Source organism: Pelmatolapia mariae, linkage group LG3_W, assembly GCF_036321145.2.
Source record: "Pelmatolapia mariae isolate MD_Pm_ZW linkage group LG3_W, Pm_UMD_F_2, whole genome shotgun sequence".
Classification (NCBI taxonomy): Eukaryota; Metazoa; Chordata; class Actinopteri; order Cichliformes; family Cichlidae; genus Pelmatolapia; species Pelmatolapia mariae.
The window spans coordinates 9,150,206-9,164,251 of NC_086229.1; the positions used below are offsets into that span (position 1 = coordinate 9,150,206).

The 14,046-nt window shown below is 48.9% G+C and overlaps 1 protein-coding gene across 1 annotated transcript in view; it reads left to right on the plus strand.

Annotated features, from left to right (window-relative positions):
• The first annotated feature begins 1,203 nt into the window (after positions 1-1,203).
• Positions 1,204-14,046, plus strand: part of LOC134620409 (NACHT, LRR and PYD domains-containing protein 12-like) — a 365,684-nt gene continuing 352,841 nt past the window's right edge. Inside the window, exons 1-6 of the mRNA XM_063466576.1 lie at positions 1,204-1,462; positions 2,217-2,283; positions 3,132-3,361; positions 3,460-4,040; positions 4,149-5,251; positions 12,726-12,899. Coding sequence (XP_063322646.1) covers positions 1,204-1,462; positions 2,217-2,283; positions 3,132-3,361; positions 3,460-4,040; positions 4,149-5,251; positions 12,726-12,899 — 2,414 coding nt within the window. The remainder of the gene's footprint in view (positions 1,463-2,216; positions 2,284-3,131; positions 3,362-3,459; positions 4,041-4,148; positions 5,252-12,725; positions 12,900-14,046) is intronic.

Consider the following 14,046-nt stretch of genomic DNA (forward strand, 5'->3'; position numbering starts at 1 on the left):
AAACAGAAGTTTGAGATGGTCGAGAATTTATGCCAGTGTCCTGTTATATTTTAGATAGCAAGGAGCAGACGGCTGAGTTTATTAAACTCCACCGAGACAGCGGTGATGCTGATCAGAAGGCTAGACCGTCCAATTACACAGCCGTTTACTTCCGGCCTACCCGACCTTCTGAGGACCCAGCCCACGTGGACCGCGAAGGCCGGGTCCTCAGGAGGATGCAGCCCATGAATTTGGACATGACCACAGTCTTCTGGCTCCATTTTTTCCATCCAACATTACAGAAGGTAACAGCAGAGAAGCTCACTGTCTCTCAGCTTTTCGTAGTACGCGAAGTGTGCGTACTGCGAAGTGTGCATACTACGAAGCGTGTGGTCGCTGGATTGGGACACAGCGTATGACTGTCCACTCAGCACCAACACAGGTAGAAGTGAGCAGTGATGGAGCAGGACTATGGGCAAGTTTCAGCTAAAATCCTATTGGCTTCTCAGTTTCTCCATAGAAAGGAAGAAAAATTCTTGCTGCGTTCTGAAGATGGGAGGTAGTCTTGTTGACGTGTCGTAAATGGCTTCTTTCACTCCTCTTTCAAACCATCTGTCCTCTCTGTCCAAAATGTGAACATTGGCATCCTCAAAAGAGTGACCTTTATCCTTAAGATGCAGATGGACTGCTTCTGCAGGATCCAGCTGTCCATCCAAAAGAGATCTTTCTCTTTGGCTCTCAGCGAAGGCGGTCGCACTTTTCTCCTCTCCTCCTCACCCTTATCTTCCCTGCTTAGCCTCTATGTCCTTGTCTTGTCTCATGTGCATTACTTCCCTGGAATAGACTAACACAGCCGTTCTCTAAAACCTAAAAGAGAATTATGGATTTGATCAACTGGTCTCTGAATGCTATTGACACCATTTTCTCAACGAGAAGCCTGGGCTCGGGAGAGCCTGAGTGCCCTGGAGGGACTTTCCCTGCCGGTTACACGATGGATGGGTGGCAGACCTGGAGGGTCGTGTGCCTGGCGGGACTGTCGATCGAGGATGCTGAAGATATCTATCTATTCGGAACCGTGATAACAGGGTTCTTGCTGATCGGAGTTGGCTTAGCCCTGGTTTATCAGAGAAACAAGAGAGCGGAACCGGCTGTTCAAACCCCCCAAAGCTGCCGGCTGGAATCGAAGCGACGGGACGAGGCGCGACCTCTCACAACGAACGTAATATGGTCAAAATCTTGGAGACCCTCGCATCGGCTGTGAAGGCTCAAAACAACAACATTGAGCGTATGGGGGGATACATCAGAGAGAGGCCTGCTCAAAATGGGACCCTTGAGCGACAGTTGGAAGACATCGCGGAACGGATCACTGCAGCTGTGAGGTCTCAGAATCAAAGGAATGACAACACCATGGAGCAGAAGTTTGATACCATCATGGGGAGGCTCGCGGCTCTCCAAAGGGAGATCGAGAGGCCAGTGTCGGAGTGTTAGGGCAGCCAGAAAATTCTCCGGGCTGCTCGCATGGAAATTTACAAAATTCAACATCGAGATTGCGGACCCCATAATGGCGCCAGCTGCAGGCCCAAGGCTGGAGCCGAAATTATCTCTCCCAGATAACGTCTGTGTTACGGCTATTCTTCCCATCCCATGCAAGGACACCTGGATTGGCTGGTAGACTGTTTACTTAGCCTGATAGGCCGAAGGACAGTGTCTCAGCTAAACTATGGACACGCACACACATACACTTACACTGATAAGCACTCACTCATCCCCCCTCCCTTTCCAATGTCTTCGATGCTTACCTCCCCCATGATGTGGACATCGGGTCAGCTGGCGGCGCAATTTGCAGCAGTCCCAGATCAGATGTGCACACTGTGTTGATTGTGTTATGATATCCCCTTCCCAACCCTGTGGCTTGTCATGTCTCTCATAATGTTGTGCTGTGGTTATTCATGTGCTTTTTTTGTGCAGAGGAGTTTTTTTTGTTTCCTGCTCCCGTGCTGTCCTACAGCATGAGAGGAGGTCTCTTTTTTTCCTCTTGTACTCTCCCGTTGTTGTGTACATTTCAGTGTTCTTTCTGTAACGCTACCGATCTCCGACTTGTAACCCCAAGTGATGTCTGTGTAATGTGTGTAAGGTCGGGGGGGGGGGGGGGGGGGGGGGGGGGTCCCATTTCACTGCAGGGCAACCTGCTTGTGACAAATAAAGCTGTTTCTGATTCTGATTCTGATTCTGATCTGTGAGGAGTGACCGGTCCAAGGGAAACCCTCCAGAGTTCAGTGTTGAACCTGGACCAACAAGTTCAGAGTCCTGTGATGAGCTCCTTTACATTTTTGTGTTTTTCTGGATAAATATGACCAAAGATTCATTAAAAAGATAAAAATCTTAGACTTTGTCCTGTAGTGCTGTGTGGCATTCAGGATTGGACCCAAACACAACAGGATGAAGTCAAAGAGGCAGCTTTATTGCAGCTGTGAACAAGCAAACACTAGACACAAGAAAACATAACTGCAGGTTTGCAGTGAATGAAGCCTCAGCTCGACGCTCCACTTTGTCCCTCTTTTCCTTCTCCAAACATCCACATCAGGAGTCTTTGATAGAGTTTTAAAATATTTACTTACAAATGTCCAAAGATGAGTGCAGGATACCTGAATCCAAAAATTATTAAAGCTAAAATAGTTCACAGGGTTTGGACTCTGTAAATATTCCTTCAAATAAAATAGAATGGTCAGTCATGGCCAGTCAGTCATAACTTTATAGTTTGAATCATTAACCTAAATTATGAGGAACAGAAAAATATGTCCATGACAACAGATTTAGTTTGAATCTGACTGTATTAACATGCAGTATAAGTGAGAGTAGGACAGAATCAGACACGTGTAAACAGCTTCCAAAGCTAGCTCAGTTTACTTAAGTCTAAGTGCACTCAAGCGCATTGAACAACATGAACACACACACATGACTTTTCTATTGTTTATAAGTTTCTACAGTTCATGATTATCAATCAAAATTTAATATTTCCCAGAGCTCTAACCTCATCAGCTCACTACTGTTGATGAAATCACAGGAACTGCAGTTTGGTCAAATCTGGATCTTTGTCACTAACAGTAAATTATTTTAGTGATGATGAAATGTGTCCACAGAGGGAGGAAGAGGAAGAGGAGTGGTGTTTGTGAGGAGGAGCAGCTGTCCTGCTGTGCTTTGTGTCAGGACGTCCTGAAGGATCCAGTCTCTACCAGCTGTGGACACTGGTTCTGCAGACAGTGCATCTCCTCATACTGGGACCAGTCTGCTTCATCAGGAGACTCGTCCTGTCCTCAGTGTGGAGAAAGATCCAGAAGCAGAGCTGGACTGCAGACAGCCAGTCAGAGCAGCTGTGTACAAAGTAAGACTGAACATCTGTCTGCTGATGGACTCATTTCTGAAAACTGGACTTCTTGTTGTTGTTCAGACACTGAAGAGTTTTCTTTCTCTTTCTTTCAGCAGATGTTGGTCTGCAGGAGGTTTTAGATGAACATAAGATCAGTCTGAGGAGGAGATGTGAACGTGTGACTGAAGGAAGTGATGAAACAGGAAGTAGAACCCTCCTCAACAGGATCTACACTGAGCTCTACATCACAGAGGGACAGAGTGAAGAGGTTCATACCCAACATGAGGTGAGGCAGCTGGAGACAGCTTCCAAGATGGACGCCCTCCATGACGCTCCAATCAGGTGCCAGGACATCTTTAAAGCCTTACCTGACCAACAGAGACCCATCAGAGTGGTTCTGACCAACGGCGTGGCTGGTGTTGGAAAAACCTTCTCAGTGCAGAAGTTCACTCTGGACTGGGCAGAGGGCTTGGAGAACCAACATGTCAGTGTGGTGGTTCTGCTTTCATTCAGGGAGCTGAACCTGATCAGAGATGAGCAGTACAGTCTTCTGGAGCTGCTCCATGTTTTCCATCCAACATTACAGAAGGTCACAGCAGAGAAGCTGGCTGTCTCTCAGCTTTTGTTCATCTTTGACGGCCTGGATGAAAGCAGACTTTCATTGGATTTCACCAACAGGAAGCTGCTGTCTGATGTCACACAGAAGTCATCAGTCAGCCAGCTGCTGACAAACCTCATCCAGGGGAATCTGCTTCCCTCGGCTCTCGTCTGGATAACTTCCCGACCTGCAGCGGCCAATCAGATCCCTCCTACATGTGTCGACAGGCTAACAGAAGTACGAGGCTTCACTGACGCCCAGAAGGAGGAGTACTTCAGGAGGAGATTCAGTGATGAAGAGCTGTCCAGCAGAATCATCTCCCACATGAAGACATCCAGGAGCCTCCACATCATGTGTAGTATCCCAGTCTTCTGCTGGATCACTGCTACAGTTCTGGAGCACATGTTGACTACAGAGCACAGAGGAGAGCTCCCCAAGACCCTGACTGACATGTACTCACACTTCCTGCTGGTTCAGACAAAGAGGAAGAAGAACAAGTACCATGAGGGACATGAGACAAGTCCACAGAAGCTGACGGAGGCTGACAGGGAAGTTCTTCTGAAGCTGGGGAGGCTGGCGTTTGAACATCTGGAGAAAGGAAACATCATGTTCTACCAAGAAGACCTGGAGCAGTGTGGTCTGGATGTGACAGAGGCCTCGGTGTACTCAGGAGTTTGTACAGAGATCTTCAAAAGAGAGTGTGTGATCTTCCAGAAACCAGTCTACTGCTTTGTTCATCTGAGCATTCAGGAGTTTCTGGCTGCAGTCTACATGTTCCACTGTCACACCAACAGGAAGACAGAGGTGCTCATGATGTTCCTGGGGATAGACAGGAATGAGTCATCTCTGAATTTTTTTCTGGAGATTGTGATGATGACGTCCCTCCAGAGTAAAAATGGCCACCTGGACCTGTTTGTTCGCTTCCTTCATGGCCTCTGTCTGGAGTCCAACCAGAGACTCTTAGGAGGTCTGCTGGGTCAGACAAAGATCATTCCAGAAACCATCCAGAGAGTCATCAACAACCTGAAGAAGATGAACAGGGATGAAATCTCTCCTGACAGAAGCATCAACATCTTCCACTGTCTGATGGAGATGAACGACCTCTCAGTACATCAGGAGATCCAAGAGTTCCTGAAGTCAGAGAACAGATCAGAGAAGAAACTCTCTGAGATCCAGTGCTCAGCTCTGGCCTTCATGCTGCAGATGTCAGAGGAGGTTCTGGATGAGTTGGACCTGCAGAAGTACAACACATCAGAGCGGGGACGACAGAGACTGATTCCAGCTGTGAGAAACTGCAGAAAGGCTCGGTGAGTCCAGATGTGATCATTGGATTAGTAGTTTAGTTCTTCAGATATACACAGTACTAAGCGACTCTCATTAGTTTGAGTTTCTCAGATAAAATTATATTTTGTGTTGATCAGGAAATGTGTGTGTGCACTCAGCATGATCCTGCATTGGTAGTCGTACGCTGTGTGTTGTAGACTCACATCTACATGTAGTACCTGTGTTGTGTCATTAGGGGGCAAAATTTTAATCTGCTGCTGCTGCTGTTGGTCATTTAGACACTCCTGTTAGAGAGAGACAGAAATAAGAATCTATGAAGAGCTTCTTTGTAGTGAAGTGAACCCTAATGTTAGAAACAGAGACAAATATCCAGAGCAGTCACCATGAGCTTCTCCTCTGACTACAGACAGAACTACAGACACAGAGTTTAGTTTCATAAACATGGTGAGTGAGGTTGAAGGCTCTGAGGAAGACTCTGGTTTAGTGTGATTAAAGTGTGATGTCCTGATGAGTGACAGAGCTGTGGTTCAGAGTGAGGCTCAGAGGTGAACCAGCTGTGCTCTCTTACTGCCAACAGTGGGACAAACTGAGTGAGAAGACACTGCTGACATCTGGACTGAACATGTGTCCAATCTGTGAACTAATGCTGATGTCACAGCAGCTCATGGATTCACTCTCATTCCTGCTGCTGCTCCTAATGACAAATGTCTGACTTCATGTCCTCATTAATCACAGAGCTGATTTTTCAATGTGTAGTTGTTGCTGCTGAAATGTCGTCCCTGTTTTATGCTGATGGAAGTCACTGTTGTGTTTCTGGCTGCTGTTTACATCCTCGAGCTCACTTCCTGGCAGCACTCGCCAAACGCCATGATGTCATCAGTGCTTTATAGATGGTGGGAGATTTAGGTTGTAAACACAACATGTCTGTGTCCATACGTTGCAAACTTCCACACCATCCTTTATTGTACAGACTCAGCAGCAGCTCCATGGATCCCAAATCCAAGAGTGGAGAACAGATTTGAAGTGTGTCACATCCATGCAGTCACAGCTGTTTCCATCATGTTTACACTGATATTAATCCTGTTCAATGACACGTTTCATATCAGTGAATATGTTCTTTATGTCCACTGACATGTTTAAGTGTCCTGCTGGAAATCACTCAAATCATCCATGAAATCCATGAAAAATCCTTTTAGTGTTTCTAACTTCACCCTCTGTCCTCTCTCTCTCTCCATCCTCCTCACTGCTTCTTTCACTGATAATCACATAAACATCGTATTCAGCTACAAAATAACACAATAATATCATCTGATGATCATTATTATAAGAGCAGGATCCATATTTGATATCAGAGTAACACACTGCTTGGTTATGTGCAGTCATCATCAGTGACTGTGGGTCAAACAGAAGCTTTCTGATTGGTTGGCGACCTTGGTTACCTGTCCACTCTCACTCTCACCTGTCCACTTGCTGTCAACTGGATCTGGATTCATAAACACTGAAGCCCAGAACAGGAATACAAATCTTTTTCTACCAACTGGCGATATACCAGCAGACTAATAGTTTAGAAAGCTAAAATGAGTGAATCGTTTCTTTGTTTATGTCAGGGTTCCTGGGTCGTTGACCCAGTGTTTTCCGTTTTGTCATGTTCAGTTTATTTTCACATCCATGTTTTCTGTGCCAGCCTGTCTCATGTTCCAGTTCCTTCCATACATCATTAGTTAGACTACACATCAGCTGTGCTCTCACCTATCTCCAATCATTGTCATTTATTAGTCATGTATTTAAGCCCTCTGTTCCCTTCAGCCCTTGTCGTGTCATTGATGTTCTGGTGATGTTCGTGTGATGTTGTCCTTCCCGTGTGTTCGGTCAGTCCAGTCAGCCATTCAGTTATCCAGCCAGTCAGTGTCCGTTCACCATCTGTTCATCCATTCCTTATAATAAACCTTCACCAGTCTTCACCTACCTGCGAGTCCTGCGTTTGGGTTCCTTCTTCCTCACCTCCACACAAGACCTGACAGAATGACACGACCCGTGCCACGAAGACACGATTGGGACCCAGCGGACTCTGAACTTTTCGAGCGGCAGGACGCAGCGCTCTCCATTTGGGCGGAGAAGCTCAGGAGGAAACAGCGGCTCTTCTCAGAGAGGGATCATGTCTTTGAGGGGACCCGTCTGGCTCTTGGCGGACCTCGGAGACGCCGCAGTCCTCCACCTGCTGCCTTACCTGCATTGGAGCATTCGCCGCGGAGAGTGGGAGTCACAGGCCGAGCTTCGGCCGCTCACTCTCCCGCCGCTCCGCTCCTCGCTCGCCCGCCAGCCGTTTTACCCACCGGCTCTTCCACTTCGCCACTGCACAGCGGCTACGCCTCCCACCTCGGCTCAACGGAGGCTCCCGTGCCAGAGGCTCGGCTGTGTACCCCGCCCGCTTCCTCTTCCCGGAGAAAGCGGCGCACACGCCGCCATAACATGGACTATTTTCAGCAACTCCCGGCGGTGAGTCGCAGTGACTGTTTGCCGCCTTCCTCATTTGATTCTTCACATAAAATGAATAATAGACTCATCTCCGATTCATGGGGAACTTCCCTCCTAGATGACGATGTGGCCTGGGAAGAACTTTTCTGCTCTGCTCCCTCTGAGCTAGGATTCATTAAGGACAATACCCGCGCTTCAACATCCCCGAAGACTGTTCAACTAAAGACTGTAAATGGTGATGGCAGAAAGGCCAGAGCAATCCCTGATAAATCTGTTACAGCCCCTGTGTATGCAAACCCTAGGCCTGGTCGCTCTAGCACTGTTTTATCTGAGTCTGCGCCTTCGTCCACCTGTCAGCCTGTCCCAGCGCCTAGGCTGAGGGCAGCCAGAATCCAACCTGATCATCCCAGAGGCCCAGCCAAGACTCTCCAGCCAGTGCCCTCATGCTCTGGAGGCTCGGCAGAGCTAGCCTGCTTCCCCATCAGTCCACCACTTCATCCACCGCCTGATCCAGCTTTTCACGCCCTCGCACTGTCCCTGGTTAGGCTAGCTGAGGTGTCCCCTGCTCAGGCACCTGCTTTACTAGCCCAGGCTGCAGTTTTATCACCTTCAGTAATTCAGTCTTTAGCTCAGCCATTAGCCACACCAACCCCAGCTCAGCCCTTAGCCTCACCCACCTCTGTTCATCCATTACCCTCTCCATTCCAGCCAGTTCACTCTCCTGCTGTTCAGCTCCCAGTCCAGCCAGTTCACTCACCTGCTGTTCAGCCTCCAGCCCAGTCAGTTCACTCACCTGCTGTTCAGCCTCCAGCCCAGTCAGTTCACTCACCTGCTGTTCAGCCTGCTCCAGTCCAGTCAGTCCAGCCTGCTCCAGTCCAGTCAGTCCAGCCTGCTCCTGTCCAGTCAGTCCAGCCTGCTCCAGTCCAGTCAGTCCAGCCTGCTCCTGTCCAGTCAGTCCAGCCTGCTCCTGTCCAGTCAGTCCAGCCTGCTCCAGTCCAGTCAGTCCAGCCTGCTCCTGTCCAGTCAGTCCAGCCTGCTCCTGTAGCTCAGGCACCCGTAGCTCAGGCTGCTCCTGTAGCTCAGGCACCTGTAGCTCAGGCTGCTCCTGTAGCTCAGGCACCCGTAGCTCAGGCTGCTCCTGTAGCTCAGGCACCCGTAGCTCAGGCTGCTCCACTCCGGTCAGCTCCACTCCGGTCAGCTCCACTCCGGTCAGCCCAGTCTCCTCCTGCCCTCCAGTCCCCTGTAGTCCAGTCTCCTCCTGCCGTCCAGTCCCCTGTAGTCCAGTCTCCTCCTGCCGTCCAGTCCCCTGTAGTCCAGTCTCCTCCTGCCGTCCAGTCCCCTGTAGTCCAGTCTCCTGTCCTCCAATCTTCTATAGCTCAGTCTCCTGTCCTCCAGTCTTGTCCTGTTCCCCAGTCGCCCGTCCTCCAGTCAGTTCAGCCTTCTGTCGCCCAGCCTTCTGTTGCCCAGCCTTCTGTCGCCCAGCCACTCATCCACCAACTTGTTCTGTTCCCGGACCTGCAGCAGCAGCATCCAGAGCCAGCTGTGAGCTCTCCCGCTCCTCAGCCAGGGGTTTCCGCACCCGCTGGCCCGGCCGCACCTCAGCCAGGGTTTCCGCACCCGCTGGCCCGGCCGCACCTCAGCCAGGGGTTTCCGCACCCGCTGGCCCGGCCGCACCTCAGCCAGGGGTTTCCGCGCCTCCTGGCCCTGCCTGTCTCCAGCCAGAGGCCTCCGCGCCTCCTGGCCCTGCCTGTCTCCAGCCAGAGGCCTCTTCGCCTCCTGGCCCTGCCTGTCTCCAGCCAGAGGCCCCCGCGCCGCCTGGCCCTGCCTCGGCTTCTGATTCGCCTTCTGCTCCGCCTGGTCCAGCCTGGGCTTCTGATTCGCCTTCTGCTCCGCCTGGTCCAGCCTCGGCTTCTGCTTCGCCTTCTGCCTCGCCTGGTCCAGCCTCGGCCTCAGCTTCTGCCTCGCCTGGTCCAGCCTCGGCCTCAGCTTCTGCCTCGCCTGGTCCAGACTCGGCCTCAGCCTCTGCCTCGCCTGGTCCAGCCTCGGCCTCAGCCTCTGCCTCGCCTGGTCCAGCCTCGGCCTCAGCCTCTGCACCAGCCTCGCCTGGTCCTGCGGACCTGCTCAGTGGCCGCCAGTGGCCGCAGCCGTCTTCCGCGCGGCCGCCCACCGGACCTGCTCAGTGGCCGCCGCCGCCGTCTTCCTCGCGGCCGCCCACCGGACCTCCTCAGTGGCCGCCGCCGTCTTCCTCGCGGCCGCCCACCGGACCTGCTCAGTGGCCGCCGCCGTCTTCCTCGCGGCCGCCCACCAGACCTGCTCAGTGGCCGCCGCCGTCTTCCTCGCGGCCGCCCACCAGATCGACTCCGGCATCACCGCCGGCCACGTGGTCGCCCACCGGAACTGTTTCAGCTCAGCCATTGGCCACGTGGTTGCCCGCCTGAACTGTTTTTGTTTGGACTCCGTCCCTCCATCCTGGGCCCCCTCCGCCCTCCCTGTTCTGGTCCTTCTCTCTTTCGGCCGTCGGGTGCCGGCCTTTGAAGGGGGGGGTACTGTCAGGGTTCCTGGGTCGTTGACCCAGTGTTTTCCGTTTTGTCATGTTCAGTTTATTTTCACATCCATGTTTTCTGTGCCAGCCTGTCTCATGTTCCAGTTCCTTCCATACATCATTAGTTAGACTACACATCAGCTGTGCTCTCACCTGTCTCCAATCATTGTCATTTATTAGTCATGTATTTAAGCCCTCTGTTCCCTTCAGCCCTTGTCGTGTCATTGATGTTCTGGTGATGTTCGTGTGATGTTGTCCTTCCCGTGTGTTCGGTCAGTCCAGTCAGCCATTCAGTTATCCAGCCAGTCAGTGTCCGTTCACCATCTGTTCATCCATTCCTTATAATAAACCTTCACCAGTCTTCACCTACCTGCGAGTCCTGCGTTTGGGTTCCTTCTTCCTCGCCTCCACACAAGACCTGACAGTTTAGTGGAAATCAGATCTGATATCAGCAGCTCTGAGTTCATTCAACATTATTGTCCAGTGGTGAGATTTCTGCTCCATTTGGTAACAGTCAGCAGGTCGTACCTGGCAGCAGCAGGTAGCAAACAGAGATCATCTTTCCTAGCTGGAACTCTTCACTGAGCTGAACTCATTCAAAATGTTCTGGAGACATATTCAACACAGGAAACAGTCCAAATGTGTGTCTTCACTCTGACTCTGGATTAGTGCTGCCACAAACGATTATTTTGAAAATCGACTAGTCACTGATTATTTTTGCAATTAGTCGACTAATCAGATCATGCATCCATTGCCATCATTAGTCATAAAACGTACAGCTTATTGCACCAGCATGCATCTGCTCTTATATAACTATCATTAGCTTACACCTTATAGTGTTTAAGATATGTGCTAACTAAAAATAAAGACAAGATGATAGTTTATTAAACTTTAAAGGAAATTTGCAGATTGTCTCAGTGGAGTTTAATAAACTCAGCCGTCTGCTCCTTGCTATCTAAAATGTAACAGGACTACCGAGTATATTCTTGAGCATCTCACACTCTTGTTGAATCAGTTTTCTGTTTGATGTTTATTCAGCTGTGTGAAAACTATAACTTTAATCTCAGCCAAAGCGATTTACTCAGGAACAAATAAAACCAAACAATAAAGGCAAAGCCAAACAATAACATTTTTTAAGTTATCTAAGTGACTTATATATCATGTTTAACCTGAGTAGCCAAAGGACGCAGGGGTTTGCAAACGATGTGCTGGGAGTTGGGTGTCCTCACCGGCTCTAATGACCCTTGAATCACAACTAGCTATCGAGCTGGTGGGTAACAGACGTCTAGGAAACGTCAGAGCACTTTTACAAATATGGTATGTCTTGATAAAGCGAGTAGATATTTGAAGTTTATACAGCAAAATTCTTGGCAGAAAATATGTTGAACGTTTATTTTGTGACCCAGAAAGAGTAATAAGAGTAATACTTAAACTAAGCAGCTCCCGCCATTGTTGGAAACGGGAAATGGCTGGGCCACGCTATAAATTCTAGGATAGGTTGGGCCACCAAGGTGTTACACCCGACCCATCCTTCAAATCTGGGGAAAAGGAGGACGCATTTGGAGGATTATTTGAATTTGGACAGCCTTTGTCACGTCGATGTAACGTAATTGGCCTACAAATGTGGGCACAGGAGGATGCGGCCCCTGAATTTGGGCACAGCTACGATACCGGAGGCTGCTTCTTCTTCTTCAGGGTTTAACGGCAGCTGGCATTCTTGTAGATGCATTGCTGCCATCTTCTGTTTTAGTCCGTTATTACACGCACACTTATAAAACTTACTACTTATTCCTGCGTCTTTCAGGATCTTACAATGCTTTAAACGATGTGTTGACTATTAAATTAGCCGTCTGCGATTTTGATAGTCGATGTAATCGTGGCGGCCCTACTCTGGATCAGATCTCACTGACAGACTGTGGACATTATGGAAGCCTAAATATGACGCCATCTTCCTCCTTCATCTGCAGATTAAAGCCAAACAAAGATTCTCATTAAAAGTCTGCAGGTCTGAGAGAGACTCGATCGTTGTGTCAAACACAGTAAGAGGAGCTGAAGCACATAAGAAAAGCATATGTTCATCACCAAAAGTTTAATCTGTTCATCTGGACGTAGCGTTTTGTGGGAGAAACGTTTCGTCTCTCATCCAAGTGACTTCTTCAGTCTCAGCTGACTGCAGGTTTACCCAAACCTTATAAACAGTACATTTGCATAATGACTGAAACCAGCCCACTGAAATGTTTCTCCCACAAAACGCTACGTCCAGGTGTCCAGATTCTTATTAAAAGTCTGCAGGTCTGAGAGAGACTGGATCATTGTGTCATGTCAAACACAGTCAGAGGAGCTGAAGCACAGATGTGAAGAGCCGATATTCATCAGATTATGACGTCACTCTGTTTTTTCTTCATATACATTCAGTCTGTGTTCATAATGCAGATTTTCTGCTTTTATAATAACACATTTTATATTTTCTATAATCACAGACTGATTCAGTGTGGACTCTCAGCGACTCACTGTGAAGTTGTGGCCTCAGCTCTGAAGTCCAACCCCTCCCATCTGACTGAGCTCGACATGAGTTGGAACAACATGCAGGATTCAGCAGTGAAGCTTCTGTGTGCTGGACTGGAGAGTCCAAACTGTCGACTGGAGGCTCTGAGGTGAGTTCACTGACTGCAGCTATTGTTGTTTGTCTATATTTCAGATCTTTGATTGATGTTTGACACTTTCTTTAGTTCATAAAAGTTTTCTTTATTTCTATTGGCTGTCAGTGATAAATTAGAGCAATCGTGACTGTGGGTCTGTGTATGAAGAATAATTCATGTGCAATTGTTGAAGTTGTAGAATGTGAAACAGGAAACAGAGACAACTGGCCTTCAAAGTAAAAGCTGCTCCTTTTGGGCGATCGTGGCTCAAGAGTTGGCAGTTCGTAATCAGAAGGTTGCCGGTTTGAGCCCCGGCTCGGACAGAGTCCGTCGTTGTGTCCTTGGGCAAGACACTTCACCCGTTGCCTACTGGTGGTGGTCAGAGGGCCCGGTGGCGCCAGTGTCCGGCAGCCTCACCTGTGTATATATGTTTGCCTCTGTCAGTGCACCCCGGGGTGGCTGTGGCTACAATGTAGCTTTCCATCTCCAGTGTGTGAATGGGTGTGTGAATGGTTGGATGACTGAATGTAGTGTAAAGCGCTTCGGGGTCCTTAGGGACTTTACAAATACAGGCCATTTAACATTTACCCAGTTGATATATTTCTGTGAGTGTTGCACAGGTGATGGACGATGGCTGCACCTGCTGGAGTGTTGTGATCCAGGTGTAAATTTAATGACCAATTCATCACATTTTTCCCTTCCATAAAGCTCCTTTTTCTCTCACTATGGCTCAACGTTGTTAAAAACAGAAGAACTGTTTTAAAACTGCTCAAAGAAGTCCTGCCATTAATTAATTCTTCAATCTTAAATATGATCAACCTATCTCTAATAATTGACTATGTACCACAGGCCTTCAAGGTGGCTGTAGTTAAACCTTTACTCAAAAAGCCATCTCTAGACCCAGCTGTCTTAGCTAATTACAGGCCAATCTCCAACCTTCCTTTCATATCAAAAATCCTTGAAAGAGTAGTTGTCAAACAGCTAACAGATCATCTGCAGAGGAATGGCTTATTTGAACAGTTTCAGTCAGGTTTCAGAGCTCATCACAGCACAGAAACAGCTTTAGTGAAGGTTACAAATGATCTTCTTATGGCCTCTGACAGTGGACTCATCTCTGTGCTTGTCCTGCTAGACCTTAGTGCAGCGTTTGATACTGTCGACC